Here is a 19,171-nt window from a genome sequence, read left to right on the forward strand (position 1 = left end):
ATTACCTCATCAAGACTTCGTCATTCTAGTTCGTTTTCTTTACTTGGTTTTACTCTTCCATGTCCTTTGCTTTGTTAATTTTACCATTGGAATATTATTAGAATTTATTTAATACAAGGATTACTTTTCTTTTTATTTGATTATTTTGATTTTATTTACAATGTCTTTCTTTAATTCCTTTTCATATGTTATGAATTTTACATTCACAATGAGTGAGTAGTTCCCTAACTTGATGGGCAGTTGATTGAAAGGAACCAATTGAGTTGGAAGGCTTGAAAGAAAGATTGTAATTGGGTTATTGTTGGCTTGCCCTCTAGTCACTAACACCAATCCCTTTTAATTAAGTGGATTGTAACTTGTGAATGGGCATAGCATCCCAACTTGTTTAACTTTCCCTTACCTAGTAAGAGATAACTAAACAGGATAACGTTTAATTATCAATTAATCTAGAGAGTAATCCAACAATAGCGGGACTTCCAACTAATCAACTCCCAATCAAGGCTTTTATTTACATTATTCAAATTTTTCAATTTTATTTCCTGTTTACTCAACTCAAACCTTTTTGAAAACATCTGATTAATAAAATAGCACACTTTTCTGCAACTCGTTGGGAGATGACCTGGGATTCATACTCCCAGTAATTAAAATTTAAATTTCTGTGACACCTTCCTAATTTGATAAGTGGAAATCTGGTGAGTTAAGAACTATACTTGCAACGCATATATTTTAAAATTTTTTAATTCACCAATTTCCGCCGCATCACTTATCCTACTTTGCCAAAGGCTCCTGAGTACAAGCCTAAAATGCCATATCCTCAGAGACTTCAAAAGAAGACCAAGGAGAAGCAGTTTTCAAAGTTCTTGGAAGTCTTCAGAAAGTTACAAATCAATATTCCTTTTGCTGAGGTTTTGGAGCAAATGCCTATCTATGTCAAGTTCATGAAGGAGTTGTTGTCAAAGAAAAAGCGTTTAAAGGGAGATGAGACAGTAGTCCTGACTAAAGAATGTAGTGCTGTAATTCAGAATAACTTGCCAAGGAAGATGCCAGACCCAAGGAGCTTTTAAATTCCATGCACCATTGGGAGCACAACCTTTGAGAAAGCCCTATGTGATCTGGGGGCAAGCATAAATCTAATGCCCTTATCTGTGATGAAGAAGCTGCAAATCCAAGAGGCACAACCCACAAAGATAGCATTACAGATGGCAGACAAATCTATGAAGACTGCATACAGATTAGTGGAGAATATTTTGGTCAAAGTGGGTAAGTTCTTCCTCCCAGCAGATTTTGTGATTCTTGACACAGGGGAAGATGAGAATGCCTCTATAATTCTAGGAAGACCATTCCTAGCCATGAGAAGAGCTCTAATTGATGTAGAATTGGGTGAATTAGTGCTTAGAGTGCATAATGAGCAACTGGTCTTTCATGTCTTCAAAGATATACATTCAATAGGTGAAGAAGAGAGGTGCATGCAGACTGAACTTATTAATCCAACCCTTCAAAAACCCCTTGACATCAAACCTAAGTTTGGTGTTAGGAATACATCATCTACCAAGGAGGAGGTTCCCAAAAAGAAGAAAGTACCCAGAGGATGGAGAAAGAAAAAGATCCCCACTGAAGGTTTTTCCCCAGGAATGAAGGTGGTGTTGACTAGCAATCCAGCATGGGTTTATACAGTAATCAGAATCCTCTCTCTGAAGCATATTGAGCTACGTTATGGAGACACAGGAAAGAAGTTCAAAGTAAAGGGTGAAGAGCTGATCCCCTATGATCTTCCTCTTTAGAGGAGCTGACCGTCAAGCTAGTGATGATAAAGAAGCGCTTGTTGGGAGGCAACCCGATAATTTTGTATCCTTAGTTATTTTTCGTAGTAGTAATTTTTTTATTTATTTGATTTTTATTGAGTTCTTACTAATTTTCTGATCATGCAACTATTTTAGAACAGGAACAGGAAAAAAAGAAAGAAAGAGGGCACACGACGCGCAAGCGTCGCTGATACGTACGCGTCAGATGGGTGTGCATGAAAATAAATTTGAACAGAGGGTTGTGCGGGAGTGGCGCAAGAATAATGCCTCTAGCACAAACAAACCCACGCGTACGCGTACCCCACGCGTGTGCGTCGTTTGTGATTTTCACCATTCACGTGGGTGCGTCAGCGACGTGTACGTGTGACCTGAAAAATCGACGTAAAAGAGTGTTTGGGCAGAGAGTTATGCTGGCTTAGGGAAGGAAGTATGATAGACACACAAATTTTGTCACGCGGATGCGTCCCTGACGCATGCACGTCATTTGACCAAACGGCCATCCACACGTGCGCGTGCATGACACGAACGCGTCGTATGCCAATATTGGTTCCCTAGCCATGCGAACAGAGAGATGCGCATGCGTGCGGCTCGCTTCGCGCAAATCGCACAAAACCAAGGGCACGCGGACGTGTGCCCGATGCTCATGCGTCATTGCGGAAAATCTCGCGACCCACGCGTACGCGTGTTGCACGCGTACGCGTCGCCTTCGCCACACAACTACACTTGTTCGCCGCACAGTTTTCACTTTTCTTTCTCTCTCTCCCAATCCTAATTCTCTCTTGTTCTTTTATCTTTATATTCTTCTTTCCTCTCACTATTTGTTTTTATTTTCAAGTTCTTCTTTGCTTGAGGACAAGCGAACCTTTAAGTTTGGTGTTGACGCTTCGCTTATGGGTTTTCTGGCACAAAAGGGAGGCAAATCATCTTCACGGAGGAGCACAACCTGAAGAATAAAGTGACCACTAGGATAACTAAGGTGGTTGAGTTCCTTTCATTCTATATTCCTTCCTGCTTTTACTATGTTATGTTCCGGTTTCCTGCTATTTTTCCTGGTTGTTGCATGACTCTTTATTAGTTAGGTTCCTAGGTTCTAGTTTAGTTTTCTCTTAATTGCTTTAATTCTGAAAAGATGTCTCATGTATTATTCACTGAGCTTGAATTCAAATAAAAAATACAAAAGTGATGTATTGAATGAGAAATTGAGTTAATTTTAAGAGTAGTCTTATTTACTTAAATATGGTGGTATTAATTGTAATTCTGAATGCATGACATGAATAGTGCATATTTCAATTTGAATCAAAGAATGTTGATTATAAGGAACAGGAATTTAGAGAATTATTATGATTTCTCTGAAATTGATGAGAGTTTAATTCTTGAAGCAAAAGGAACAGCAAAAGAAAAATAAAAGCAAGGTCCAAAGCTCTGAGCATCAATGACCCTAGGTCAGACATGATTAAAAGCTTAAAGAGTTGTTTCCTAGTCACATGCTTTTGGTGTTTCTGTGTCAAGTAATCCTTGAGACAAAACATTTAGGGTCAAGATCAATTGCAGAGTACGCCAAAGGCTTTGAGCACCATTGTCTGGAAAAAAAAAATATATATATATATAATAAAAATAAAAAAATAAAAAAATAAAAAAATAAAAATATTTAGAACTTAAAAAGAGTTCCTCAATTAAGTGCTTGTGGTGTTTCTGTATCAAGTAAAGCTTGAGACAAAACATTTAAAGTCACGGCTAGGCTCAAGGTGCAAAGCACCAAAGAAAAAATTGTTGTGTTCAAGGGTTAAATTGAGTTACAAAAGATCAGAGAATTCATAATATTATCCGGATTCTAATTTTGAATGACAATGACATTCCTCTGATTCAAAGGAGAGTGAGATGCCAAAACTGTTCAAAATTACAAATGAATAAAACCCCATTTTAAGAAGAGACATGGGTTTAATCAAACTCTCATTCTCATGCAAATTCACATCCTAAGCTTATATTAGTTTTGGTTGCTTGAGGACAAGCAACAATTCAAGTTTGGTGTTGTGATGCGTGAGCATCTTTCCCATCTTTTCCTAGTGAATTTGCATCTAATTTATTGAGTTTAATAAAGAATTAATTATCTTTTAGCCAATATGGATGCTACTTTGAGTCTTTTGCAATTTTATTTATTTTAGGTAGCATTCGGTAGAATTTGATGGAGTTTCTGCAGCACAAGAATCAAAGGAGATGCCAGCGAGGAGCGACGCGTACGCGTGACTGACGCGTACGCGTAATTTGGAGCTTTCAATGGCGACGCGTGCGCGTGGTTGATGCGTACGCGTGATTTGAAGATTTGTTCAGCGACGCGTACGCGTGACCGATGCATCTACGTGACTTGCGAAGAAGACCAGCGATGCGTACGCGTGACATGCGCCACGTGTAGAAAGTACAGAAAAACGCTGGGAGTGATTTCTGGGCTGTTTTAACCCAGTTTTCAGCCCAAAAAACACAGATTAGAAGCTGAAGAATGGACAAAACAAGTGTTCCCCATCCATCAATGGAAAACTTGATGCTTGTTATAATTAATTTTGATTTAAATTCAAATTTGAATTTAAAAATAGGAAAAGATATTATCTTAATTTTAGATATTAGATTTTAAATTTATTGGGATTAGTTATAAAAAGGGATCTGATGCCATCAGATTGGAACTCGGTACATTTATCGCAATCCTAGTTTTCTTCTCTGAACCATGAGCAACTAATCATTCATTGTTAAGGTTAGGAGCTCTGTCTATTATATAGATTGATTCATTTGCTCTTTCTAATTTTATTCATGTATGGATTTATAGTTTAAGAATAGTTTTCACACTTTATCTTATGAATTTGGGTGGAACGGAAGTATGACCCTCTTTCTACTTGAGTTCTTGTATAACTTAGAAAAGCTCTATACTTGAACAACAGCTTGAAAACAAATTCTCCTAGATTTTAATTATCTGAATTTAACAGGATACGTGACATATAATCCTTTTATTTCTTGGGTAATTAGAGTTTTTGTGGCGTATAAACTAGAAATTGATTATCACCCTCTAATTGGAATTAATTGACCAAGGAATTTGCAGTTAATGAATTTTATAGGAGACTAGGAAGGTCTAAGGAATTAGGGTTTAGTCACATGCAGTTTTCCATAAATTAAATCCTGCATAATTAAATTATTTAGTAAGAAAAGTTAATCCGGAAAAATAGATAACTCTGAAACCTTAACTGTTTTCTCCAGATTTTATTCCCAACTCATTGCTGCTTGCTTTCTGAAATTCTTAATTTACTGTTTAATGCTCTTTGAATACCAAAACACTCTTTTCTGTTTGTCTAACTAAGCCAATCACTTAACCATTGTTTCTTAGTCCATCAATTCTAGTAGGATCGACCCTTACTCATATAAGGTATTACTTGGTACAATCCGGTGCACTTGCCGGTTAGTTTGTGGTTAGAAACACCGCACCAGCGTGTATCTTGCAAAAGACAAGGTTATTGTATATGCATATGTAGAACTTAAAATAGAGGAATGATGTAATACATAATTAAGTGAAAGAAATGGAAGTAAAAAAGGAATGCAAAGGAAATTAAAAGTGGAGGAAGCGAGGTCGTCAGATTGTGTGGTTGCTTTTCCTTATAAGTATAATCTTTTCAAGTTTGCCATGTTCCATGTCCTCGGTACTTCGCTTCCATCCAACCTCTCCAACTTGTAGGCCCCTTGCCGAGGAATTCTCTTACCCTGTAAGAACCTTCCCAGTTTGTGGCCAACTTTCCTTCTCCCAAGGTTGGTGGCCCCTATGTCGTTGCATCATAAGACCAGGTCGCCTTTTCCGAGGCTTCTTTTCAGCACCTTTCCTTTGTACCTTAGGGCTATTCTTTACTTGATTGTTGCTCGGTTAGGTGTGCCATTTGTCTTGTTTCGTCAACCAGGTCTTTTTCGACTGCCTCGTTTCCTCCTCCGAGGAGTATTCTTGGACTCGGCTCTCCGACTTCGACTGGGATGACTGCGTCGACCCCGTATGTGAGTCGGAAGGGGGTTTCACCGGTGGATGATTAGGGGGAGGTTATGTAAGACCATAAAATTGAGGCTAGCTCGTCTGCCCATGAGCCCTTCTTTCCTTCAAGTTGCTTCTTTAGCCCTTTTAAGATGACTTTGTTGGCTGCTTCTACATGGCCGTTGCTTCGGGGGTGCTCAACCGAGGAGAACTTTTACTTGATTCCTAGTCCTAAGAGGAATTCCTTGAACTTCTTGTCGGTGAACTGTGTCCCATTATCCGATATGATGGTTTCTGGGATTCCAAATCTGGTGATTACTTTCCTCCACATGAATTTTTGGCAATTTGCTGAAGATATGCTAGCTAGTGTTTCGGCTTCCACCCATTTGGTGTAGTAGTCTATGGCTACTATCAAGTATTTTACTTGTCCTGGCCCAGGTGGGAATGACCCTAATAGGTCGACTCCCCATTGAGCGAAAGGTCGAGGCGCCATCATTAGGTTGAGTTCTTCAGGCGGAGCTTTGTGGAAGTTGGCATTTTCTTGGCACTTTTTGCATTTTCTGACGAACTCCTGGGCGTCCGACATCATTGTGGGCCAATAGTACCCTACTCGAATGATCTTTCTTGCCAGTGACCTTCCTCCGATATGGTGACCACAACACCCCTCATGGACTTCGCTTAGGACGTAGTCCGTTTGGTCGGGGCGTAGGCATTTGAGTAAGGGTTGGTGGAGCCCTCGTTTGTACAGCTGTCCTTGTATGATCGCATACTTGGAGGCTTCCTTCTGGTGGCTTGTGCTTCTTTTTCATCCTCAGGGGCTTTGCCATTCTCCAAGTATCGGAGGATGGGGTCTATCCATGAGAGGGGTTTGGTGTTTGGGTTGAGCATAAGAAGATCGCTAGTTCGGTTGCCAGCCCTTGGATTAGGGACCTATTTCCCGTCCCAGGCTTAGTGCTTGCTAGTTAGAGAGGAGGTCGGCTCGGGCGTTTCTCTCTCTAGGGTCGTGTTGGATTATGACTTCCTCAAAGCTTTTGCATAGCTCTTTTACCTTCTTCAGGTACTTTTGCAGCAGTGTGTCCCTGGCCTGGTAGCTGTCGTTTATCTGAGAGGTGACAATTTGGGAGTTGCTACTAACTTCTATCCTTGATGCTCCGACCTCCTTGGCTAGGATTAACCCTCCTATCAGTGCTTCGTACTCTGCCGGTTATTGGAGACTGAGAAATCGAACTTGATCCATTGTTCATAAGCTATCCCTACCGAGTTCTCGAGGATGATCCCAGCCCCTCTGAACGTTTGGTTGGACGCTCCATCAACGTGGAGTTTCCACCGTGTGTTCGGTATGTCGGGTGCCTCTCTTGTGACTTCTACCAGGAAATTTGCCATTGCTTAGGCTTTGATTGACTGCCTGGGTTCGTATCACAAGTCATATTGAGACAGCTCTATTGCCCATGCCATCATTCTTCCCGCAAGGTCGGGTTTCTGGAGGACTTGCCAAATGACCTGGTCAGTTCTTAGGATGATCACGTGCCTTTGGAAGTACTGTTTTAGCCTTCTGGATGAAGTTAGTAGGGCGTAAGCCAATTTTTCCAACTTAGTGTACTTCAACTCCGCTCCTTGCAGTACTTTGCTGATGAAGTATATTGAGCGTTGAGTCTTGTCTTCTTCTTGGACAAGGACTGCCACCATGGCTTGTGTGGTCACTGCCAGGTATAAGTACAAAGGCTCCCCTTCTATGGGTTTGCTGAGCACGGGGGGTTTTGAGAGTATCTTTTTAAAATGGCTGAACGCTTTTTCACATGCCGGGGTCCATTCAAAGGCGATTTCTTTCTTCATTAGGTTGAAGAATGGGATAGCCCTTTCTGCCGAGGCCCCAAGGAATCGGGATAGAGCCATGAGCTTCCCAGTGAGTCGCTGCACATCTTTTATGCACCCTAGACTTGTCATTTTAAGGACGGCTTCACATTTGTCTGGATTGGCCTCTACCCCTCTTTGCGTTATCATGAATCCTAGGAATTTCCCTGCTTCCATGGCGAATGCGCATTTGAGTGGGTTGAGCCTCATTTTGAATTCTCTTAGAGCTTTGAATACAGCTTGGAGGTCGTCTATAAGACTGTTTGGTTCTGCTGTTTTTACCAGGATATCATCGACGTACACTTCTACTGTCTTGCCGATGAGGTCATGGAAGACCTTGCTCATTAGCCTTTGGTAGGTGGCCCCTGCGTTCTTCAATCCGAATGGCATTACCTTGTAGCAATAGGTGCCTCCTAGCGTTATGAACACCGTTTTCTCCTCATCAGGTCGATGCATCGGGATCTGGTTATAGCCAGAGTACGCATCCATGAAGCTGAGGAATCGATACCCTGCCGCCGAGTCCACTAAGGTGTCAATGTTGGGAAGGGAAAAGAGTCTTTAGGGCATACTTTGTTCAGATCGGAATAGTCGATGCACATTCTCCACTTCCTGCTAGCTTTCCTGACGAGGACGACGTTGGACAGCCATGTTGAGTAGTCGAGTTCTTTGATGAATCCGGCTTCTAGTAGTCCTGCTGTTTGTTTGGCAACCTCATTAGCCCTTTCTTAGGACATTTTCCTTCACCGTTGGGCTACTGGTTTGGCGTCTGGTTTGATGGCTAGCCGGTGGGACATGACTTCGGGATCCAAGCCAGGCATGTCTGATGGTGTCCATGCAAAGAGGTCACCGTTTGCCCTTACAACCTCCATGAGGGGGCCTTTGAGTTCGTGAGGCAGATTCCTGTTTACGAAGGTAAATTGCTCTACCGATTTTCCGATCTGAAACTTTTCCATATCCCCCTCTGGTTCTGGCCTCGGCTTGTCCTCCAGCCTCACATCCAGGTCTGCCAAGAACACGCTGGCCGCCTTCTTGGACTCTTTCCTTAGGGAGAGACTGGCGTTGTTGCAGGCGACCGCCGCTTCTAAGTCTCCCTTAATGGTGCCCACGGTTCCTTTGTCCGTCACGAATTTCATTGTTAGAAATTTAGTGCATATTACGGCCGAGAACTCGTTGATGGTCTTTCTCCCTAGAATAATGTTGTAGGCTGTGGAATCTCTGTGGACTACGAAGTCTGCCATAATCGATCTCCTAGTGTCACCGGCTCCCAAGCAAATTGGGAGAGAGATCATCCCGTCGGGCTTTATATAGTTATCTCCTAGCCCCATGACCCCGTGCTGGTGATTCTTGAGGTCGGACTCCTTGAGTCCCATGGCGTCAAATACATTCCTGAACAGGATGTTGGAGTTGGCCCCTGTATTGATGAGAATTCGTCTGACTAATCCCGCGCCGACCATTGCTGTGACCACCATGGGGGGTTCACGGGAAGATCGTGAAACCATCGATCCTCTAAGCCAAAGATTATCAGGGGGTCCCCTGCTTGAGGCGACAGGACCTCCTGTCGAGATGGACAGGACCCGGGTATCCTTTTTCGCTGCTGACTTGGATTTGGGGGTTTGTCATGCCCGACCATGACGTTGACCACGAAGGTTGGAGGGTTGTCGGCGTTTCCTATGGGTTCTTGCCTTGGCTTGACAGTTTGGCTGCGATCTTCCTCGGAGCGTTCACGTTCCCGTCTCCTCGGTTCTCTGATGAGTCGGGAGAACTCGCTCAATTTTCCTTCTCTGATCGCCTACTCTAAGGCATCTTTGAGATCGAAGCAGTCTTCGGTCTTGTGCGAATCCCTTGTGATAATCACAGTAAAGGCTTTTGTTGCCTCCCGTTCTCTCTTTCAATGGACTAGGTCTGGATATGATTCCCTTGTCTGCAATTTATTGGTAAACCTCCACTATGGGCGCCGTGAGTGGCGTGTAGTTTGTGAACCTCCCTACCCGTGGAGGTTGCTTGGATTGCTTGGCCAGGGTGCCGTCCCTGGGAGCTTCCTTGTATCTGTCGACCTGGGGGGCCTGCCGGGCTGAGGGGTTTGGGAGCTGCCGTTTATTGGCTGCTACAACCTGACTCACCTCCTCATCATTGATATATTCCTTGGCCACGCTTTGAATTTCTTGCATGGTCCAGACGGGCTTGGTGGTGAGGTGTTTCCTAAAGTCCTCATTTAGCAGGTCGTTCGTTAGGTAGAGACTAGCAACCGAATCCGTAAGGCCGTCGATTTCCAAGCATTCGTCATTAAATCTGTCTAAGAATTTCCTGGTCGGCTCTCCTGGTTTTTGGATAACCCCTAGTAAGTTAATCGGGTGTTTTGTCTTGGCTATACGTGTTGTGAACCGAGCCAGGAAACTTTAGGAGATGTCCGCGAAGGCCGTGATGGATCCTTGTGGGAGTGTGTTAAACCATCGAATCGCTGGGTCGGCCAGCGTCACAGGGAATGCTCAGCATCTGACCGCGTCGCCTACTCCTTCCAAATTCATTCTCACTTCAAAAGCTGTGAGGTGTTCCTGGGGATCCTTAGTCCCATCATACCTCATGTTCATTGGCTTATCGAAGTTCCTCGGAAGCCAGACCTTGAGGATCGAGGGGTGAAAAGGGGTGGCTCCTATGATAATAGGTTCCTGTTGTTTCTTGGTTTTTCCTTTTTGGGATTCCCCGTGGCTCTCGGACTTACCTTGGGTAGGTCGAGAGGTCGCCTGTGTATACGCTTCGTCGCTTTTTGTTGGGCTCCTTTCTCGGATGTCGCCGTGGGATCGGCTCCTCGCTGCCAGCTCCCTTTCAAGGTTTTGTACTCTGTGTCTGAGCTCTTGCATGATCTTGGTGCTGTTGGCTCCCGTTCCTCCGAAGGGACATCTTTCGGGGGTTTTGGTGTAGATTGGTTGGTTTGGCTGAATGGAGGATCGTGGCTGTTCACCGGCGCGAGCTGTCGAACTTGCCCTGCTCAGGCGGGCCCCGCCTCCTTCGCAAAGCTCCTCCGACATGGGGAGTCACTCCATGTCTGCTCCAGGATCCTCACAGACGGCGCCAATGTTCGTTACCTGAAGATCTTAGGTACTCGACGGGTCCGGTGGTGATGGATGGGTGAGTAGGTGAGACCCTGGGTTGACCTGGAGTATATGCAGAGGTGTGAACTGGGAGTTGGTGACGTCGGAAGTGGAATGGACGAGGGGGTGGCAACCTGCAAGGACGCTTCGACGGTCAAGTTAGTGTCTGTACGAGGTGATGGCCAAATTAGGTAAGATAGTGCGTACCTCGGGGGGGAGAGCTGACCTCTCCCCTTATATACTGTGTTGGGCGGGCCCATAAATGACCTAGTTCACTGACCAAGAAGCTTCCGTGAGATGTCCTAGTCCACGTGGGGGGAGCAGGTCGTTTCGGACTTCGGATCGGGGCTTCGGGTGCTGTCCCGAGGATACCGACACAACCAGTTTACTGGGCGCGATCACTTGAGCCGTGCCGTGGCAAATTGCGCGTACTTCAGGTGGGGCGCAGGGAACCGACCCATCGAGTTTTCCTGTTATGATGGTTCGGGCTCGAGTCGGAGGCGGTGTTCCCAACCCGCCGGATAATCGGGCTGGACCGTGTGAGTCCGTAATAATTTCATAATGTCATCTAATATAAACTAAAACATACTAATATAATGTGGAGTATTATATGGACATGGCAAGAACCCCAAAAGTTGAAGACATTTCTTTGGCAAACAGTTCATAAAAAGCTCTTAACAGCTAGCAAAAGGAGTAAGTTTCTTGGCACTGTACCTGATTGTCATAGATGTAATGGCACACAGGAGACCCTTGCTCATGTACTTCGCGATTGTGGAGTAGCTTCAAGAGTCTGGGTTAAACTAATTCATCCGTCGCATCTCCAAAATTTTTTCAGAGCTCCCTTCGATCTCTGGATAAGGTGGAAACTTTCATCTAATTTGGACGCCCAAGAACAAGAGTGTTGGCAATCCATCTTCATCACAACCTGTTGGTGGCTTTGGAAATGGAGAAATTAAGAAATTTTTAACCCTCCAGGAAAAAGGCCTCTAAACCCAGCAAACTTCATAAGAGAATATGTGAAAAAGATGAAAGAAGCATTTCAGAACAGGAGAGGGAGGACTCTTACCCGAAACAAGAGGGAGGAACACACCTGGATCCCACCTCCGACTGGCTGGATTAAAGTCAATACAAATGGGGCAGCAGTGGAAGGTGAAGGAGAAGCTAGTTGTGGAGGAGTGTGCATAGATGAATTGAGCCGATGAGTGGCATGGTTTCAAATGAATATCGGAAGATGCTCAGCATTCCAAGCTGAACTGTGGGAATCTCTCCAAGGACTTCGAACTGCCTGAAATTTGGGGTTTAGAAAAGTGATTTTAGAAATAGATTTCCAATCAGCTTTGGAGGTACTTCACAAAGGAGAAGGGAGGAAAGATCATCATAATCCTTTAATCAGAAGTATTGAGGAGTTAATGAGAAGAGATTGACAGTTAAGATGCACCCACACATATAGAGAAGGAAATAGGGCTGCTGATTGAATGTCTAAACAGAGTTTGAAAATTGGCTTGGAATACAGATTTATTGATCAACCAATTAGAGAATTATCTCAAATCTTATATGATGATACTAGAGGGGCTTCACTTTTCCGCAGAATAGTTGGATAATTATTTTTTGTTTTTTTGGACGGCTAGTTCCGTATAAGTACCAAAAAAAACTAAAACATACTAAGATAATTATCTTAGTATACAAAATGTTATAAATTGTTCATTATAATAAAGCTGCTTTTAACATTTTTATTTATTTATTTTTTTCAAAAATAGTAAATCTAAATAATTAATATTTTGTCTAGAGGATATTTAGGAAGGAAAAGTAAGACATACATATAATCTAAACTTGAATAAGACGTAAAAAAAAAATCACTAAGCTGTAGACTTTGAATTTTTATTAAATAATAGTGCAAACAAATTTTTAATGTCACTACATTAAAAATTTAATAAGTGTTGCCTATTCAAATTTCCCTTATCTATATAATTATTTATTGATCAACGATATATCATTAAATAGAAGTAAGACTTGTCACGATTAGTATAAAGAAAAAAAAATAACTATAAGTATCAATTCAATTCATAATTTTAACTATGTCATTTATTTAATTGTTAAAAAAATAAGATTAATGATTCTGTCCAAATAAAAATGATGATGTCAACATCTCAGAAGTAAATAACCTCCAAGTGTGATGGCATCAAAATCAAATGAAATTGTCAACCTTATAAAGTTTCCTATCTATTTGCCAATTATTACGTGGCGCCAGCTAACTTATTCCTTCTTCTAGAGACATCACTAAATGCTAACTTTTTATACAAGCAAAACAAATAGTAGTAAATATATTTTTTAATTAAAATATATATATAAAACCTTCTAAAACCCTCCTAAAACCACAAATTCCATATTCAAGTTTCTTGTCATAGCCACCACCATGTGGCCACCTTCACAAGAGACCATCTCTTCCACCAAAGCCGCCCTCTCCGTCGCTGCCTCTCTTGCTGCCACGGCAGTTCTCCTCCGGTCGATCGCCACCGACCTAATCCCGGAATCCCTCTACAATTGTGTCCAGTCCAATCTTTACAAGGTAAGCAACCGTCTCTCCTCCAAGCTCACCATCATCATTGAAGAACATAATGGCCTCGCTGGGAACCAAATGTTCGCGGCTGCAAACGTTTACTTGGGGTCCAAGTTATCCCCTCCAATGAAAAAATTAAAGGTTTACAAGCCCCAAAAGGAAGAGAATTTACAAGTTTGCATGGACAAGGATCAAGAGTTATGTGATTACTACAAGAATGTGAAACTCAAGTGGGTGCTTGTTTCTATGATCAACAACAATGTTAGTAGTAACAACCTTAACAAAAAGCGTGATCATAGTGTTACCTATGAAGTTCGTTACTTTGAAGTAACATTTCACAAGAAACATTTGGACATGGTTTTGGGTTCTTATTTTCCTTACATTCTTCAAAAGGCTAAGGACATTGAAGAAGAGAAGAAGACGGTGAAGCTTCACACCATTGATTATAATGGAACAGATTATTGGAACTCTATTGTTCTTAATCACCCTTCAACTTTTGATTCTATAGCAATGGAGCCAGAGATAAAAGGTATGATACAACTCTCTTTAATACCTTAAATTAGTCTCTCAAATTTTTTTGTCCGACATTTTAATATCTAACAAATTTCAGTTACCAAATTAGTCCATAAATTTTTATCTCGAGGATGAAACTGATTTGTTTAACAAAATAAAATGTGTTACTTTAGATATTATTATAAAAAATATGACTAATCTAATTCTGAGAAACGATGTAGTAATGAGTTTGTATTGTATTATTAGGAATGTTGTTGGAAGATTTGAACTTGTTTTTGGGGAGGAAAGAATATTATAAGAGAGTTGGGAAGGCTTGGAAAAGAGGGTACCTTTTGTACGGACCACCAGGTACCGGGAAATCAAGCTTGATAGCTGCCATGGCTAACTATCTAAGGTTTGATATATATGACTTGGATTTGAAAGAAGTGCAATGCAATTCAGATCTTAGGAGGTTGTTGATTGGGACAGGAAGCAAGTCAATTTTGGTCATTGAAGACATTGATTGCTCTGTTCAATTGCACAATAGGGAAGATGCTCATGGAACCAATGATGATGATAAGGTAAACCTTTTTTTAATTCAAATATAACATTTGAATCCCACTTTGTTTAAAATTCCTCACTTTTGGCACCTTATATATCATTAAAATGTGACTCCTTATTCTATACCGAAGCATGCAAAACATAAGCATCATGTGATGAAATTTTATGATTTTAATTATGTATGTATATATGTTTGTTCTAATTAAGGTTACTCTGTCGGGGCTACTAAATTTCATTGATGGATTGTGGTCAAGTTGTGGAGAAGAAAGAATAGTGATATGCACAACAAATCACAAAGAACGTCTTGACCCTGCATTGTTGAGACCTGGTAGAATGGACTTGCACATTCACATGTCATATTGCTCTTTCACTGCTTTCAAGACACTGGCTTTTAACTACCTAGGAATTCAGAACCATCATCATCCTATGTTTGATGACATACAAGGTTTGCTGGACAAGGTTAATGCAACACCTGCTGAGGTTGCAGGAGAGTTGATGAAGAGTGAAAATGTAGACATTGCACTCAAAGGCCTCATCAACTTCCTCCAAAGCAAGCTACCTCAGGAAAGTTAACAATGGCTATAGCATCATATCTCTCTCTCTCTCTCAATTTTCTATATATAATTTGCTTATGGACACAGGATTAAGTTTGCTTGATTTTGACTTCTCTGAAATGAGTTTTGCAAAGTAAAAATGTGATTGATTATCTTTAGATTATTTTCAAAATACTCAAATAAAAGTTTACAATCCAAGAGTACTTATTTTTCTCTATAAATCTATACCTCAGAAGAGATAAACCCAATTTTGAAGTCATGAACACGGTTAATCATTAAATATTGAAAATTTGTATTTCAAAGAAGCACTTTGTATTTAACTGTGCTACACATTAGAAAACTTAGTCACTTGTATAATATACATATTGATATAAAATATACATAATAAAAATATATGAAACAAACAAACAATACATTTATTTATATGAATTTAATTTTGATACACTTTGCAATCACATCCATTCTTTTAGATGACCATACACGCAGTTAATATAAAAGATAATTTTTTTGCTAATATGATATTACATAAATAAATGCATGTGTAAAACTATTTTATACTGACAGTGTATCAAAATTAAATTCTTATTTACACACATATATGATCACTGTTTTGATAACTAATTTTTAATATATACTTAACATTTTTACAATCCTTTACTATAAGTATGTTTAAATTTCTAATATATTCAATGCGATTTTGGTTGGCAAAATATGTATACAAAATATCGTTAAGATACATCTATACAGTGGAAACTGGAATATAATGTTAACAGTTTGAAATATCACGGATCAACTTATTAATCAATACTCAAATTCATCATCGCGAAGCGTTATAGAAGGGAGGGAGGGGGAAAGAGAGACAAGTAGCCATTCATATAGAATTCCAGCATAATAGAATTTTATGCCGATTACTCAATTTAGAGAGAACCAATGAAGCGACTTTATCTATACACGCAAAATAAATTACAGAAAAAAAAAAGATGAGATAAATAGGTATGAGCCTATTAGGGATCAACCCACCAAGCTGCTCCGTCCTGTACAGTTATCTCTTTCACCAGCAAAACTTCTTTTTCTGCATAACAAACAGAATGGACATAACTTTCAAGAGTTCCATGCAGAAAAAAGAAATGGGAAAAGCATTTGGTTTTTATCTATTAGGCAACTTTTGGTTGTTGTCTTGAGACAATGGAATTCGACGTTGGCAACGAAAACGGAGATCAAAAAAATTGTCCGGGCAGGGAGATATGATGATATATGATTTTTAAGCAAATTTCTGTGAATCTAAAAAGAAGGGATGCCGGAGACACCTATTTAATGTCCCATTATCTCCAGATTTTTTTGTCTCAAGACAGAACCAAACCCTTACCTTAAATATACACCAGATGCAATTATCTTGATTTACCTCAAATTTCCTTCTCTCTTGTCTGTCTATGTAAGCTAGAAGTTCTTCTTGTCTTATCAAAGCTTCGTACAACGCCTGTTTAGAAATTGGAGCACATTAGTTTTATATATATATCGTACATGCTATGGAGAGTGGGCTATTTAGTACACACAGATTAATGAGGAAACCAAGGAAGGTAACAAACTAACAATTTATTAGAATTTGGAACGTATTAAAACAGCAGTTTCAGTTATTTAGTTTGAAGTAAATATTACGATTGTAAATTAAACATTTAAACTAAATAAAGTTACCTTTTTGGTAGCAATCAGTTCAGCTTCCAATGCGTCCACACGATAGACCGCGGCATTCAATAGTTCCTCTTTCTCGCATGGCATCACATTAGGTTTTGACTGTAGCATGCCAACCTTCTCTTCAAGCTCACCAAGGCGTCTCAAAGCAGCTGAGACGAGTTCGTTCTTTCTGAATCCAAGTACGGGTGAAGGGGGACATGATTCCTCCTTGGGTAGTGAATCCGCTGCTATGTTTGACATATTTTGGGCAGCAATGGATTTAGAATCCTTTATTACCTTTATATGACATGCTATTGAATGAACAAACGCGAAGATGGAAACCAAGAAGCCCACTATAATAGCCCATATATATGAAAATCTTCCGTCCGGAGATTTTGTGGTAATCAATGTAAGCTTTTCTGTTGGAAAGAACAAATGTGTTATAAGCATACTTTTGTTGAATGCCAATCACAGAGAACTAAAATTCCAATCCAAAACCTACTATAGCTGATTCTGTTCAATTTATCTATGTGTACTCACAGGTAAAAATGATAGCACAATAAATTGGGTCAGTTGATCACTCTTTTATGCATGTATAAACCAAATTCTTAAACTTCTGCTCGTTCGAATTTCTCTTTATCTAGATGAAAAGATAAAAATTTCTTACCTTCTTACCAGAAGGATATATTTCTTTTCATATTTAAATTACAATATGTTGAACTCAAATATTTATATACCACAAGTCATTTAAGCTAAGGCATATACTTTTATTCTTTGTATTCATTCTAAATAAATATTATTTTTGGTTCATTCTATGCAAGATTACCAGATTTATCAATAAACTAGCACATAATTTCTATCTTTTAAGAAAAAAAAAAAACTATCATATGCTAATAATTTTTTTCTTTTAAAAAAATGAATCCATCTTGCATAGGTCTAAGTCTAGTTTGTAAAAAACTATATAATTCCCTTTCATATTTTATCATGTAGAATCACATAATTTGGTCTATTGCATTCCTCACACCCTTATGCGAGGGACAAGGAGAGAAAATGAAACACGTGTTTAGCTCCCGCCTACCATGCTTCAATAAAATGAAGATACGTTGATAATCATGGCATGCCAAAAATCAATAACTTAAAGGAAGATAGCATAAAGTATTCTAACCTTTGGAGCCAAATGTATTTTGAGTTTTGGCTTGCTTCTCCTGCCATCCAACATCAACGGTCTTGTCAACCATTGGAACATACTCATCATACTCAGATAAACCACTAGCATGGCTATTTTTGCCAACCAATCTTGCCTGGACAAACACAAAAGATGTTATATATCATTCAATTGAGACATTGTTCTTTCTTTTCTTCACTTTCAACAATATCAATATTAAGCACATGATCACTCACTTCTTCATGGACAGGAGTCAACCTAGGGTTTGTATAATTCCCACTTGCTTTGGGAGAAGTAATGTCTTCAACTTCAGATCCTGATTCTCCTGTAGATGTATCACTACTCCGTATCTGCTCTCAAATTCAGGAGGACGAGATGCTCAGTATTTAATAATCTAAAAGTTCTCATTCATCAAGTCTCTAAGATGGTGTCAGGAACTATACCAATGGATAACACGTCTTTTCACATTCAATCACCGTTCCCTCGTCATTTGAAACTGTTACTATCTGTCTAGAGGTTACTTCACCACTAAGAATCACCTGCATCCACGCAACCATTCTAGTTCAGTTACAGATGCATAGAAGAAGCAAAGAGAAGATACTTATTTGATCAAAAACGGAGTGTACAAAAAACCTTCAGAATGTTTGGGTCTTGCCATGGCCCTTTATCAGATCTCATGCAACCACCTTGATCTGCACAATTACAAATACCGCCAAGAAATTCTGGCAGCTCACTGGAAGAACAACACAGTCGTTGCGAATCTTTGTCAGGGATATGAGTTAATTGAGAAATATCACCATTAAAATCAAATCAAAGTTACCTTGCATCAATAAATTCAAGTAATTTATTCTGAAACTTGTTTCCCAGAACCTAATGAAACATCAAAGTAGCAGTTAATACTACCATGTGTAGAATTTTACTTGCTCTTTCAACTGGAAAACATAATTACATCATAGAAATCACATAAAAATAAAAAATAGAAAGAATGGTCAAACACTTTGCACTCACATTTATCTTTGAAGTTGTTTTTGGATCAATAAATGATTTGATAGTGTTCCAGAGTAGCTTAAAACCAGGGCCAGCATTGATTATAAACATTCTGCATAATGTCTGCATAGTAGCATTTACATATTAGAAAATACACATGAACAAACAACTCTGAAGCCACCAAAAAGTGGAAACTACAAAATAATTGATGATTAAGGCTTTCTTACTTCCGGATAGTAGTCACCATCAATCTTCTGCAGCCGCATGATGAGTTCCCGCGCAGATTTGGTTAGGTTTTTGAAACCCTACGAAGCACAAGGAGGCATTGTTAAACCAAGTATGGACTGAAATAAGCTAAAATGGTGACAATGACAATTTGAAGACTGTTTTAGACAAACAACATACCACGCCGTGAACATCCAAAATGGTTGTGCTCGAATCGATATGT

General features: G+C 40.1%; 2 protein-coding genes across 2 annotated transcripts in view; one reads left to right on the forward strand and one right to left on the reverse strand.

Moving 5' to 3' along the window:
* The first annotated feature begins 13,133 nt into the window (after positions 1 to 13,133).
* LOC107493080 (AAA-ATPase At3g50940-like) lies at positions 13,134 to 15,103 on the forward strand. Its single transcript, XM_016114156.3, has 3 exons — positions 13,134 to 13,822; positions 14,053 to 14,366; positions 14,554 to 15,103. Exons 1-3 carry the CDS (start codon positions 13,150 to 13,152, stop codon positions 14,917 to 14,919), a joined length of 1,353 nt encoding a protein of 450 aa, XP_015969642.1. The 5' UTR covers positions 13,134 to 13,149; the 3' UTR covers positions 14,920 to 15,103.
* A 558-nt stretch (positions 15,104 to 15,661) lies between these two features.
* The window catches only part of LOC107493124 (phosphatidylinositol/phosphatidylcholine transfer protein SFH8), a 5,582-nt gene continuing 2,072 nt past the window's right edge, over positions 15,662 to 19,171 (reverse strand). Inside the window, exons 4-14 of the mRNA XM_016114200.3 lie at positions 19,129 to 19,171; positions 18,951 to 19,028; positions 18,745 to 18,846; positions 18,557 to 18,606; positions 18,370 to 18,469; positions 18,180 to 18,275; positions 17,973 to 18,086; positions 17,737 to 17,872; positions 16,593 to 16,990; positions 16,303 to 16,377; positions 15,662 to 15,972 (exon numbers count right to left, since the gene is read on the reverse strand). The exon at positions 19,129 to 19,171 is cut by the window's right edge and continues 224 nt beyond it. Coding sequence (XP_015969686.1) covers positions 15,952 to 15,972; positions 16,303 to 16,377; positions 16,593 to 16,990; positions 17,737 to 17,872; positions 17,973 to 18,086; positions 18,180 to 18,275; positions 18,370 to 18,469; positions 18,557 to 18,606; positions 18,745 to 18,846; positions 18,951 to 19,028; positions 19,129 to 19,171 — 1,213 coding nt within the window. The 3' untranslated portion in view covers positions 15,662 to 15,951. The remainder of the gene's footprint in view (positions 15,973 to 16,302; positions 16,378 to 16,592; positions 16,991 to 17,736; positions 17,873 to 17,972; positions 18,087 to 18,179; positions 18,276 to 18,369; positions 18,470 to 18,556; positions 18,607 to 18,744; positions 18,847 to 18,950; positions 19,029 to 19,128) is intronic.

The sequence above is a fragment of the Arachis duranensis genome, chromosome 6 (assembly GCF_000817695.3).
Source record: "Arachis duranensis cultivar V14167 chromosome 6, aradu.V14167.gnm2.J7QH, whole genome shotgun sequence".
NCBI classification, from domain to species: Eukaryota; Viridiplantae; Streptophyta; class Magnoliopsida; order Fabales; family Fabaceae; genus Arachis; species Arachis duranensis.

Bases quoted from the DNA above. Each gene is read 5' to 3' on its own strand.
- LOC107493080 (XM_016114156.3), top strand. From the start codon at position 13,150: ATGTGGCCACCTTCACAAGAGACCATCTCTTCCACCAAAGCCGCCCTC. The intron at 13,823-14,052 runs GTATGATACAAC...TTGTATTATTAG, and splicing joins AATGGAGCCAGAGATAAAAG to GAATGTTGTTGGAAGATTTG. The intron at 14,367-14,553 runs GTAAACCTTTTT...GTTCTAATTAAG, and splicing joins GAACCAATGATGATGATAAG to GTTACTCTGTCGGGGCTACT.